The sequence below is a fragment of the Sapajus apella genome, unplaced genomic scaffold, assembly GCF_009761245.1.
Source record: "Sapajus apella isolate SASKATOON/1434 unplaced genomic scaffold, GSC_monkey_1.0 scaffold68, whole genome shotgun sequence".
Lineage (NCBI taxonomy): Eukaryota > Metazoa > Chordata > Mammalia > Primates > Cebidae > Sapajus > Sapajus apella.
The window spans coordinates 7,401,399-7,415,243 of NW_022437008.1; the positions used below are offsets into that span (position 1 = coordinate 7,401,399).

The 13,845-nt window shown below is 48.3% G+C and overlaps 2 protein-coding genes across 2 annotated transcripts in view; both read right to left on the minus strand.

Annotated features, from left to right (window-relative positions):
• Nucleotides 1–5,855, minus strand: part of WDR88 (WD repeat domain 88) — a 32,305-nt gene extending 26,450 nt beyond the window's left edge. Inside the window, exon 1 of the mRNA XM_032249135.1 lies at nt 5,314–5,855. Coding sequence (XP_032105026.1) covers nt 5,314–5,595 — 282 coding nt within the window. The 5' untranslated portion in view covers nt 5,596–5,855. The remainder of the gene's footprint in view (nt 1–5,313) is intronic.
• Nucleotides 5,856–7,313: 1,458 nt separating this feature from the next.
• GPATCH1 (G-patch domain containing 1) overlaps nt 7,314–13,845 on the minus strand; it is a 48,939-nt gene continuing 42,407 nt past the window's right edge. Inside the window, exons 18-20 of the mRNA XM_032249136.1 lie at nt 11,905–12,002; nt 10,330–10,475; nt 7,314–7,590 (exon numbers count right to left, since the gene is read on the minus strand). Of these exons, the coding sequence (XP_032105027.1) occupies nt 7,560–7,590; nt 10,330–10,475; nt 11,905–12,002 (275 nt within the window). The 3' untranslated portion in view covers nt 7,314–7,559. The remainder of the gene's footprint in view (nt 7,591–10,329; nt 10,476–11,904; nt 12,003–13,845) is intronic.

Genomic DNA, 13,845 nt, shown 5'->3' on the forward strand with positions numbered 1-13,845 from the left:
CATCTCAAAAAAAAAAAAAAAAAAAAAAAAAAAAAAAAAAAAATTTGGCTGGGCATGGTGGCTCATGCCTGTAATCCCAGCACTCTGGGAGGCTGGGACAGGAGGATTGCTTGAACCTGGGAGTTCAAGACCAGTCTGGGAAACACAGTGAGACTGCCTGTACAAAATTTTTTAAAAAATGGTGGCTCACACTTGTAATCCCAGCCACTAAGGAGGCTGAGGCAGGAGGACTGCTTCAGCCCAGGAGGTTAAGGTTACAATGAGCTATGATTGTAGCACTGCACTCCAGCCTGGGTGACAGAGCAAGACCCTGTCTTTAAATAAGGTAATTAAAATTTAAATTTAAAATGGGCCAAGGATTTGAATAGATATATCTCCAAAGAAGATATGCAAGGGCTGGGCATGGTGACTCACTCCTATAATCCCAGCACTTTGGGAGGCTGAGGCAGGCGGATCACTTGAGGCCAGGAGTTCAAGACCAGCCTGGTTAACATGGCAAAACCATCTCTACTAAATATACAAAAAAAAAAAAAAAAAAATCGCCAGCTGTGGTGGTAAACTCCTGTAATCCCAACTACTGAGGAGGCTGAGATGAGAATTGCTCGAACTCAGAAGACAGAGGCTGCAGTGAGCTATAATGTCACTGCAGTCCCAGCCTGGGCAACAGAGTGAGACCTTGTCTCAAAAAGAAGGAAAGAAAACGAAGATATGCAAATAGCTGATAGCACATGAAAAGCTGCTCAACATCACTAAGGAAAGTGCAAAAGAAAACCACAGTGTGGGTGCGTGGCGTCACGGCGCCGGCGTGCGTGGCGTCATGACGCCGATGTGCGTCGCGTCTCACGGCGATCTGCCGAGCTGGCTTCCTCTCATATAGACCTGGGGGGAAACGCGAGTGCGGAGCTGCATTCACAGCACGGAGAGGGGGCGCACCTCACTGTGGGACACCTGGATCCCGCGTCCACGTGAGTAAAACCTTTCCTGTTTGCCGCCCTGACTGCTGAGGGGCAGAGACCCTTGGTGTGGAAAATTAGAAACCCCGTCTCTACTAAAAATACAAAAACTAGTCTGGCGTGGTGGTGGGCGCCTGTAGTCCCAGCTCCTCGGGAGGCTGAGGCAGGAGAATCGCTTGAACCCAGGAGGCGGAGGCTGCAGTGAGCCGAGATTGCACCACTGCACTCCAGCCTGGGCGACAGAGCCGGACTCTGTCTAAAAGAAAAAAAAAAAAAAAAGAAACGCGCCGTGTAATACCGTGTCATATTCGTTAGGATGGATGTCATCAAAGTCCCATTACAGCAGGTGTGGGCAAGGATGAATAGTAGAAGCCCTCCCACACCGCTGGTAGGAACGTAAGACACTGCAGCCACTTTGCAAAATAGGCGTTTCGGCCAGGTGCGGTGGCTCACGCCTGTAATCCCAGCACTTTGGGAGGCCAAGCCAGGTGGATCACCTGAGGTCAGGAGTCTGAAACCAGCTGGCCAACGTGGCGAAACGCTGTCTCTACTAAAAATACCAAAATTAGCCGGGCATGGCGGTGCTTGCCGGGAATCCCAGCTACTAGAGGGGCTGAGGCAGGGGGGTCGCTTGAACCTGGAAGGTGGAGGTTGCAGTGAGCCGAGATCGTGCCACTGCATTCCAGCCTAGCGACTGGAGTGAGACTCCATGTAAAAAAAAAAAACAAAAACAAAAAAAAACGTTCGTAGCATTAAATGGAAGCAACCCAAATATCTATCAACTGAAGAACGGATAAAGAAAATGTGGCGGTCGGGCGCGGTGGCTCACGCCTGTAATCCCAGCACTTTGGGAAGCCGAAGCAGGTGGATCACCTGAGGTCAGGAGTTTGAGACCAGCCTGACCAACATGGAGAAACCCTGTCTCTACTAAAAATACAAAATTAGCTGGGCATGGTGGCCAATGCCTGTAATCCCAGCTACTCGGGAGGCTGAGGCAGAATCGCTTGAACCCGGGAGGCGCAGGTTGCGGTGAGCCCACATCGCGACATTGCACTCCAGCCTGGGCAGCAGGAGGGAAACTCCATCTCAAAAAAAAAAAAAAAAGTGTCATGGTCATGCAACAGAATATTACTTGGTAATGAGAAAGGAAGGGAGCACTGCTACAGGCTACAACATGGATGAACCTTGAGGACGTTATGCTAAGGAAAAGAAGCGACAAGAGACCACATACGGCTTGATTCTAACGCAATAAAAGGTCTAGAATAGGACAGAAAGTAGAATTGCCTGCAGTCGGGAGGATGGGTATTGGGGAGCTGGGGAGTGTAGGACTCTGTGAATACCCTAGAAACCACTATAGCTTCTATGGACAAATTATATGGTATGTGAATTATATCTCAGTAAAACTGGGGTGGAAAAAAAAGAGGACAAAGCAGGGAAGGCTGAAGATGCCCTGTTTCCCGCCCCCCGCCCATGGCGACATGTCCCACGTTGAACTGTGAAAGTGTAGGGATGGGGAAATATTGGAGGCGAGACAAGGGGTGTGGCCTGGAAGACAGTGTCAGGGTACAGGGTGCCTGGGAGGGCAGGGGTGAGTAGATGCGACGTTTCAGGGCAGTGGTGAGCGGTGTCCTTCAGGGTTGCAGGTGATGCAGGGGATGTCGGGGACGCGCAGGTGGGCATGCAGGGGATGAGAGGATGCCTCGCCTCTTGGGGACTCTGGGACATGGGGACAAAGGGACAGAGGGGTGCGGGCTCAGCCTCCAGGACACGGAACTGGGGCTCCGTTGCCAGGGATCGCGGAGAGCTGCACCGGGCTCGGCCGCTGGGGGAGTCTGCTAAGCCGGGCGGGCGGGGGCGCGCCTGCAGAGACAGCTCCCTACCCCAGGAGCTGCCCCCATCCCCAGGACTTGACCGGACAGCCCTCCCGCGCCCGCCCCTGCCCTCCAGCGCCGAAACCCCTGCCTTTGGCGACCCCAGCCACCTACGCCCCTGCAGGGTTTGGGTTTTTTTTTTTTTTTTTAATCTCATTAGGAAAAACGAACTGTCATTAAAAATTGAAATTAAATTTGCTGGGCGCAGTGGCTCATGCATGCAATTCCAGCGCTTTGGGAGGCCGAGGAGAGAGGATCACTTGAGGCCAGGAGTTTAAGACCAGCCTGGGCAACAGAGCAAGACCCTCCTCTCTACAAAAACTTAAATAATAATTTTAAATATATATAATTTAATTTAAAAAATAGAAAAAAAAAAAACCTAGAACTCCATCATGGAAAAACATCAGCAAGAGTGGGAAAGCATTCCCATGCCCTCACCGCAGGCGTTTCTGGGGCCCTCCTTTCAGGTTTTTTTTCTGCACACAGTACTTTGGGATCCACTAGGTAAAGGGGTCCCACGGGCTGCGGAGAGAAGTCCCCAACACATAGGTACATTTCAGAGGTGCTGACAAAGCTTATGCAGAGAACAGAGCAATTTATGCAAAAACAAAATGGTTTTTTTTTTTTTTTTTTTTTTTTTGAGTTGGTGTTTCGCTTTGTCACCAGGCTGGAGTGCCGTGTCAAGATCTAGCTCACTGCCACCTCTGCCTCCCAGGTTCAAACGATTCCCCTGCCTCAGCCTTCCAAGTAGCTGATAGCTGGGACTAAAGTCTGGTACCACTATGTTCAGCTAATTTTGTTTTTTTTTTTTAATTTTAGTAGAGATGGGGTTTCACCATGTTGGCCAGGATGGTCTCAAACTCCTGACCTCATCATCCGCCGCCCCTCGGTCTCCCAAAGTGCTGGGATTACAGGCGTGAGTTCACCACACCCAGCCCAAAACAGTTCTTCTATGCATGGTGTTCACTCAACTATTCCACAAATAAATTTGGAGAGCCTCCTCCCTCATGGGGCCTGGACCTGAGGCCAGCTCAGCAACCACTGAGAAGCAAACTCCCCAACCTCCAGGGGCCACTTGCTGGCAGCCAAAGGACACTCAAGGGACAGAACGGGGATGTCAGGCCATGGCAAGAGCCACAGAGGAGATGGTGGCCCCGGCTACTTTAGACGGGTGGTCAGGGAGGGCCTCCCTAGGAGGGCAGCACCATGGGGGCAGGGACCCGCCAGGAGACCTGAGGCCAGACCTGCTTGTAGGTCAGCAAGACAGGCATGGGGAGGAGAACATGGAGAGGTGCCAGATTCGAAATGGCCTAGAAGGCAGATCGCCAGACTTCATCTTAGACAGGCTGGGAAGCCAGGCAGAGGTTTCAAGGAAATTATTAAAAACACACTGTGACATCGGCATGTGAGAGTGTTAAATTAAGGCCAAGCATGAAACACTACTTACTGAGAATGTTCTTTATTGGCTTTCATTTTGTTTTATTTTCTTCATTTTTTGTTTGTTTTTAGACAGAGTGAGATGCCTACCGCAACCTCTGCCTCCCGGTTCAAGTGATCCTCCTGCCTCAGCCTCCTGAGTAGCTGGGATTACAGGCATGCACCACCATGCATGGCTAGTTTTTGCATTTTTTGTAGAGATAGGGTTTCACCATGTTGGCCAGGCTGGTCTGGAAATCCTGACCTCAAGTGATCCGCCCTCCTTAGCCTCCCAAAGTGCTGGGATTACAGGCATGAGCCATTGCACCCAGCCGATTTTTGGTTTTTGTTCTATTTTTTTTTATAATCTGGAGACAGAGTCGCGTTCTGTTGCCCAGGCTGGAGTGCAGTGGCGCAATCATAGCTCACTACAGCCTCAAACTCCTGAGTTCAAGGGATCCTCCTGCCTCAGCCTTTCAAGTGGCTGGGACCACAGGTGCACCCCATCATGCTTGGCTAAGTTTATTTTTTGTAGAGATGGGCTCTCACTATGTTGCCCAGGCTGGTCTCAAACTCCTGGGCTCAAGTGCTCTCCCACCTGGGCCTCTCAAAGCACTGGGATTACAGGTGTGAGCCACCTTGCCTGGCCCAATTCATTATTGTTGTTGTTATTATTATTATTATTATGAGTTTCCTGTTTCTTCTGACACTAACTGTCTCCTGCACAGGGAGAGCTGTGTCACTGACCCTTGGGCTGCAATTAGGAGCATCACTGTGGGTGGCCCTTCGGAGACTCCAAGGTCTGGGTGGGGTCAGGGTGCACATAGCAGTGCAGACCTTCCTCCTGGCAGAATGAGTCCTGGTTCCCCAGCCGGTGGCAGCTCCAGCAGGCCCTGCTCTGTTGTGTCTGACTTTACCCACTGGATGTGCCACAGATGGGGGATTGGGCCCAGGGCCTCCCTGGGGGTCCCGGTGAAGTCAGTTGGGTTCCCCAGGGTCCTCCGCCAGCCTGAACGCCTTCCCCTCGTGTGGGAAACAGGCCACTGCTCTCTCACCGCAGTGCCGGTTCTGACCTTGGAGAGAGGGTCCTGGTCGCCCCAGATCAATTTCTCCGGCACCTCGTGCTTCTCGGGTAGCAGCGGTGGTGGTTCCCTGGAGGCCAGGGGGTCCAGAGTGTCCAGCAGCTGCACGTTTCTGTGCGTCTGCGGGATCGACAGCTTGAAACGGCCTAAGGCCCTCACCAGGGCCCCCCAGGACAGCTTGCCGGGATGGTAACCGCCAGTGGGGGCCGAGGGTGGGGGCAGCTTGCAGTTCTTGTCCGGGGCTGTCTGGGAGCACCGCGGTGGGGAGGCCATTTCGAAGCCCAGCCCGCCGGTGGCCGCCCGCAGGCCTGGCTGGGAACGGTGGCGCCACGAGCCCGCGCGCGGGTGCGCGCACACACACACACGGACCTTCGGAGGCGCGCGCTACCCTGGGCCCGCGACCTCACTGCCTGCTCGCCCGCTGGGTGAAAAATGGTGCCACCGCATGCAGCACATGTTACCCATAGAAAAATGGGCTTTGCAGCCGGGCGCTGTGGCTCACGCCTATAATACCGGCACTTTGGAAGGCTTAGACGGGAGGATCACCTGAAGTCAGGAGTTTTAGAGACCAGCCTGGCCGACATGGTGAAACCACCATTCTACCGAAAAAAAAAAAAAAAATTAGCCAGGTGTGGGGACTCATTCCTGTAGTCCCAGCTACGCAGGAGGCTGAGGCGGGAGAATGGCTTGACCCCAGGAGGCAGACGTTGAAAAAAAAAAAAAATGGGTTTCCAAGAGGAACCAGGTGGAGGGAGCAAAACCAGCGCCCCAGCCTCAGCCCTCCCCTGGGGTTTCCCTGGCTCCCTGTCACAGGGCAATTTCTAGTGTCCTCTGCCTGGGTAGGGCTCCTGGCCAACCCACTTCATGTCAAAACAGAAAAAGTCAGTCAGTTATGACATGGCCCCTGCACAAAATAAGATGGATGCAGTTATTAGGGGCAGGTCTACAAAACTGGTAATAGCATGAGGGAGCTGTCTGCCACAATGCCAACAACAGTAAGAGAACAAAATGCTACCACAGTCAGATAGCCCCATAGCTAGAAAAGGACTGGGTGGAATTACTCAAAATGTTGAGGGGTGTCATCTTCGGGTGATAGTAAAAGTGATTTTCTTCCCCTTTTTTTTTGAGGGGGGTGGAGACAAGAGTCTCTGTGTCACCCAGGCTGCGGCTGGAGTGCAATGGCGCAATTTCAGCTCACTGCAGCCTCCACTCCAGGGTTCAAGGGGTTCTCATGCCTCAGCCTCCCACAGAGCTGGGGTTGCAGCTGTGTGCCCACCAGACCTGGCTAATCTTTTTGTATTTTTAGTAGAGACGAGGTTTCGCCATGTTGGCCAGGCTGGTTTTGAACTCCTGGCCTCAAGTGATCTGCTGGCCTTGGCCTCCCAAAGTGCTGGGATTACAGGCATAGGCCACTGTGCCCAGCCTCTTCCTTCTTTCTGCTTTTAAAATTGTTGTGATCTATGATGCTACTTTCATAATGTAAAAGTGCTCTGTACTTTATTTTTTGTAGAGACAGGGGTCTCTATGTGGCCCAGGCTGGTCTGGAATTCTTGGGCTCAAGCAATCCTCCTGCCTCAGCCTCCCAAAGCTCTAAGTACTGGCGTGAGCCACCACACCTGGTCTGCACTTTATTTTTTGAAAAAGTCTCCTTGGTGCACATGACGTAGCCTGTGGTCATGTAACCCAGGCTGTGGGTGCACATTCTCCCACTGATCTCTCTGCCTGCCTTAGACACTTGAGTGACATCTACCCTGAGAGCCTGAGGCCCCCTGTCAGGCCTTAGCTCTTCCCTCTCATGGGGCTTCCTGGGCACCAGCCACCCAGAGAGGGAAGAGCTTCACTCCCAAGAAACGGCAGGAGAGGCCACAACCACCCCTTCTCACATACGTGTCCTTCAGTGAGTCCAGACTGTCTTCATCACAAAACCAGAGAGAAACCTTCACTTTTAACTTCTAACGTCCTAGGATATTTTTTAAAAATCGAGAAGAAAATAGAAAAATTCCACTTTAATTAAACTGTTCAGTCTGGATTTTTTCCTCTGACACTAACTGAAATTAAAAATAGAAATCAATTTCTGCAACCTTTCAAAGCAGTCTTTGAAATGTCAAGGTTTTAAAAATTATTTTACAGCAGGAATTTACATATAAATACACTCTGTACAACACATTAACTGAACAATCACTGGGCTTCCATCATGGAGGAGAAATGATTCTAGGACAAGCCAGGGCAGCCTTCAATTACTGCCTTCTTAGTGGAAGACATTTCAGCCTGGAAAAGAAAACAGAAAAGAGAAATGGAAAGTTAACTAGGAAGTGAAAAACCAAACAGCTCTGTGAAGCTGAGAATGTCAGTCCTCCCCAAATCACAGCAGCATGTCTGAACCTATAAAATGCACACATGATAACCCACAATCAAGTACTGTCTCATCTGTGCTCTTAAAATGCTGCTTCTACTACCCTGAAAACACAGAAACTCACTCACCCACACCTCGTGTTAAGATATTAAGACCTTTTTTGTTTTGCCTTTTTTTGAGACAGAGTTTTGCTCTTGTTGCCCAAGCTGGAATGCAATGGTGCAATCTCAGCTCACCGCAACCTTTGCCTCCTGGGTTCAAGGGATTCTTCTGCCTCAGCCTCCCATATAGCTGGGATTACAGGTGCGTGCCAACATGCCTGGCTAGTTTTGTATTTTCAGTAGAGATGAGGTCTCTCCATGTTGGTCAGGCTGGTCTCGAATTCCCAGCCTCAGGTGATCCGCTCACCTCAGCCTCCCAAAGTGCTGGGATTATAGCCATGAGCTACTGCATCCAGCCAAGACCATTTTTTTTTTTTTTTTTGAGACGGAGTTTCGCTCTTGTTACCCAGGCTGGAGTGCAATGGCGCGATCTCAGCTCACCGCAACCTCCGCCTCCTGGGTTCAGGCAATTCTCCTGCCTCAGCCGCCTGAGTAGCTGGGATTACAGGCATGCTCCACCATGCCCAGCTAATTTTTTGTATTTTTAGTAGAGACGGGGTTTCACCATTTTAACCAGGATGGTCTCGATCTCTTGACCTCATGATCCACCCGCCTCAGCCTCCCAAAGTGCTGGGATTACAGGCGTGAGCCACCGCGCCCGGCCGCCAAGACCATTTTTAAAAGCAACTTTTTTCCCTAGTCTTATTTAGCTTTGAGAATACAAGCAATTTTTCATATCAGTTTCACTCACCTACCTCATCTATTATTGCATGACCCTTGGGAAGGAACTAAAATATGTTCACTCCAGGACCCAAGCTTGAAATGGCCTTTTTTTTTTTTTCTTTAAGAGAGACAGGGTCTCCCTATGTTGTCTGAGCTAGTCTCAAACTCCTGGGCTCAAGTGATCCTCCCACCTTGGCCTCCCAAAGTGCTGGGATTACAGGCATGAGCCACCATGTCCAGCCCCCAAGTTGTCAGTCTTAAATCTCAGTTTCATATATAGGAATGCTTGTGGCAGCTCTATTCAAAACAGAGCTGGGTGACACTGGCTACAGCCTCAAAGTAGAAAAGCTAGTGTCCACAAAATAGAGGAAATAAACACACTGTGGCATGCTCACAAGAAGGAATCTTCCACAGCAATGGCTATAGGCCCATCACTGCCGCCTACGATCACCTGAAGGAAGCTCATAAGCCAGACACTCAAAGAGTTCACACAACAAGATAAAACTGGCAAGAGTAAGCTGGTGCAGTGGCTCCCTCCTGAGGCCGAGGCAGGAGGATCACCTGAGGCCAGGAGTTCGAGATCAGCCTGGGCAACATAAGAGATCCCATCGCTACAAAAAAGTTTTTTTTTAAATTAGCCGGGCGCAGTGGTGCTCACTTCCACTCCCAGCTACTCTGGAGGCTGAGGTAGGAGGATCCCTTGAGCCAAACAGGCAGAGTTTATAGTGAGCCGTGATCAGGCCACTGCACTCCAGCTTGGGTGACAGAGCAAGACTCTGTCTCAAAAAATAAAATTCATACCCTATAAATATAGGCTATATGAAATTGTATTACTTATATTTAAAATGTGCACAGAAGTGTGTGCATAGGCCGGGCATGGTGATTCACCTGTAATCCCAGCACTCAGAGGCTGAGGTGGGTATATCACCTGAGGTCAGGAGTTCAAGACCAGCCTGGCCAATATGACGAAACCCTGTATCCACTAAAAAAAAAAAAAAAAAAAAAAAATTAGCCAGGCGTTGGGGCAGGAGCCTGTAATCCTAATTACTTTGGAGGCTGAGGCAGGAGAATTGCTTGAACCCAGGAGGCAGAGGTTGCAGTGAGCCAAGATAACTCCACTGCATTTCAGCCTGGGTGACAGAGCGAGACTCAGTCTGAAAAAAAAAAAAAAGTATACGTGTGTCCACATATGTGAGTGTGTGTGTGGGGGGGTTGCACAAAAAAGGTCTTAAAGGTACATACGAAACTGGTGGCAGAGGTTACTGTGAAAAAAGTAGAGGTTTGGAGAGTTGGTCAGGGCTCCTTTAAGCACTAGCTGTAAGGTCTGAATTTTCATAATGATAATATATTCACATATCACTTACATAATTAAATATTAAAACTTTTTTTAAAACCTAGTTAATATATACATTTTTTTTTTTTTTTTTTTTTCTTTTTTTTTTTAAGATATAAAGAAAGGGTTTCACCATGTTGGCCAGGCTGGTCTTGAACTCCTGACCTCAGGTGATCTGCCTGCCTCGGCCTCCCAAAGTGCTGGGATTACAGGCATGAGCCACCACGCCTGGCCTACATTTTTTTTTCTTTTAGGGAGATGGTATTGCTCTGTCACCAAGCTGGAGTGCAGAGGTGCCATCATGGCTCACTGCAACCTCCAACTCCTGGGCTCAAGTGATCCTCCCGCCTCAGCCTCCCAAAGTGCTGGGATTATAGGTGAGCCACTGCGCCCTGCCTACCAGTTTCTCATTTCTGACATCTGCCTCTAAGCAAATACATCAAGCACTCAGTAAGCCTCTAAAAGTTTCTGAAAAACCCCCATCTCCCACTGCCCACCGTCTCAGCAGCTCCTGGGGTGACACGTCTGCAGTTTCCTCACCACTCTGACTGTCACTGCTGTCAGAACTCTCGGAGCTACTACTTTTCTCCGGTTTTTTACTCTTTTGCTTGCCTTTGCGTTTGTGCTTCCTGTGTTTCTTTCTCTGTAAAAAAAAAAAAAAAAAAAAAAAAAAAACCCACAATGATGAGGGGAAACAAATGTATTTTTTCCTCCTTAATTCAATACACAGAAAGGTTAACAAGGCTACAGGGGTAGAGTCATTCAAAAAAAAAATGTTTAAACCTCATTTAGAGTGACAGTGATAGCCTAACAAGACAGCACAGGGCAGACAGCTGTGCCCCTCTCAATTGTGCACCCTGACCTGGCTGCACCTCCAGCAACAGACACCGTGGAACCAAGAAGGCGCAGACGGGACCCATCATAACACTTAGTGCCATAAGACACTGCACCACACATCTTATGCGTGGGGACCTGTGCCGCCTCCGGTGAACCCTACTTGTTTATTTTGTCAGGCCTCTGGGAATCTTCATGTCAGGATGATAGGCACCCAGGAAAACCACAAGGAAGAAACTGGCAGAAGGTCACCAAGCAGCAGATACACTGGTAAGGACAAACAAATTTGGTTTTCGGGCCTGTCAGCACACATTTTCTTCCTTTTGATAAGAGGGAATGCCTGTCATCCTCCACACGTGGGAGTGCTTCCTTCTGGTAGCCAGTGATGAAACTGTTTCCAGTTTCTTCAGCTGCTAGCCCAGACTACTTTGGGTACCCAACAAGAACATTAACCTAATTAAAACCCAAAAGAAGACATGGATGATGAAATGAGAGATGTCAACAGTGAAAGCACACGCCTGCCTTCTATTCAACTTCTTTTACTTCAAATGGCAAGTGATGGACTAAAACCTCAAACTGTAATATTGTAATAAAAACAAAGTAGTTGAGAAATGTTGAAAATAATACCTTCACTTAGTGTTGAATAAATAAGAAATAAATAGTTTTATTATTTAATACTCACCTATTGCTCTAAGATCCTTAAATGCCCTTTTTTTCTACTTTTTAATGTTCACAAAAAAAGTTTTTTTACGGGCCAGACACGGTGGCTCACCCCTGTAATCCCAGCACTTTGGAAGGCCGAGGTGGGCAGATCCCTTGAGGGAGTTTAAAACTGGCCTGGCCAACATGGTGAAACCTGGTCTCTACTAAAAATATAAAAACTTAGCTGGGCATAGTGATGCACGCCTGTTCTCCCAGCTGCTTGGGAGGCTGAGGCAGGAGAATCGCTTGAACCCTGGAGGCGGAGGTTGCAGGAGCCGAGATCATGCTGCTGCACTCCAGCCTGGGCAATAGAGTGAGACTCGGTCTTAAAAAAAAAAAAAAAGTTTTTTTTAAGTGCAAAATAAAATGTTTCTGAAAAATCAAGGGTTTGCATTGACTGTGGATATTTCTGTGAAGGCTCAGATAGAACTGACTTAGCCACGAGATCTGCTCTTCAGCTGCGGTATATGACACTCCTGGGGGCTGACCGACTGGTCCTACGCCACACTGATCCCGGGCATGCAGAAGTCTCTCACCTTCTCTTTCTTCCGCCTGTGCTCTTTCTTGACCTTGTGCTTGTCTTTGTTCTTTTTATGTTTCTCTTTTTGAGGAACCTCAAGGGTCTGACGAGCATCTGAAACACAAAGGTAATAAACGCAGGACCTATATAGGATGAAAACAAAGACTATCCAAAACTAAGCTCCTAAATTACTGAATCAGGTGTCTGGTGTAGATGGAATGTTCCTCAGATTAGCTTCTGCCTCACTGATAAACAGATTAGCACACCACCTTGCAGAGCTGTATTTAGAAAGCTGCCAGAGACCTCAACAAAGACTTGTGTGATCCAATCAGTATCCTGCCATGACCCCAGCTGCCAGATGCAGATAAAATCGGACCAGAAAGCCCACAAGCCTTTTGTAATTCAACATTGTCAGATAAGTTCAGAAACAGACCGGAATTGGAACTCAGCTCTGCTGCCAGTACTGTGACCTTCAGCACATCACCTAACCTCTCCCAGGCATAGTTTCCCCAACTATAAAATGGGAAATTAAGAATCCTGATCCTTTTTGGGACACAGACTAGTCTAGACAGAGCCACGTCCATGAATCCCGAAGCTCAGAATCTGTCACCTAAATGTCAGCTCTTCTTATATCATCCTCTCTCTACAAGAACGTATTTTACAATAATTTGTCTTACAAGTGTAACCACTGAAAAAACTACCATCAAAACAACCTAATGGGCTAGGAGCAGTGGCTCACGCCTGTAATCCCAACACTTTGGGAGGCCCAGGCAGGAGGAACCTTGACCTCAGGAGCTCAAGACCAGACTAGGCAACACAGTGAGACCCTATCTCTACCTAATTTTACAAAATAATAATAATGTATATAATCACTAATAGTAATTAAAGAATTTGCATATGCCTCAATTCTGCATCTCCAAATTCAGACCAAAATGTTTTCATAGGTCATTAATTTCCAGGTAACCAAACCAACAAAAATTCACAATAGTCGAAGTAGTGAAAGTCATTAAATCAATTTTTTTCACCTAAAAAGAAGTTTTGGCCGGGAGCAGTGGCTCACGCCTATAATCCCAGCACTTTGGGAGGCTGAGGCAGGCGGACCACTTGAGGTCAGGAGTTCAAAACCAGCCTGGCCAATATGGTGAAACCCCAACTTTACTAAAAATACAAAAATTAGCCAGGCATGGTTGGTAGCATGCATCTGTAATCCCTGCTACTCAGGAGGCTGAGGCAGGAGAGTTGCTTGAACCTAGGAGGCAGAGGTAGCAGTGAGCCAAGATCGTGCCACACTCCAGACTCCATCTCAAAAAAAAAAGTTTCAAGATATTTCATAAGGATGAGTATTTTCCAAATTCATTTAACAGATGCCTACAACTTTGTGGTCCTATTTCTTTTTCTTTGTTTTTTTGAGACAGGGTTTCATTCTGTCACCCAGACTGGTGAGCAATGGTGCAATCACAGCTCATTATAGCCTGGGTTCACATGATCCTCCCACCTCAGCTTCCCGAGTAGCTGGGACTACAGGGAAGTACCACCATACCCGGCTAATTTGTTAATTTTTTTTGTGGAAATGAGGGTCTCCCTATGTTGCCCAGGCTGATATTGAACTTTTGGACTCAAGGGATCCTCCAACCTCAGCCTCCCAAAGTGCTGGGATTACAGGTAAGCTACCATGCCCAACCAGATTTTTCCAAATTCGACCTCCCAAAACTGTTGTTGTGTTTTTTTTTCCAAAATTATTTTATTAATTTTATTTATTTCTTTTGAGATAGCATCTTGCTCTGTCACCTAGGCTGGAATGCTGCAGTAGGATCATAGCTCACTGCAGCCTCAACCTCCTGGGTTCACATGAGCCTCCCACTTCAGCCTCTTGAGTAGCTGGGACTACAGGCATGTACCACCACACCAGGCTAATTGTTTTTCTTTTTTTCTTTTTTTTTTTTTTTTTTTTTTTTTT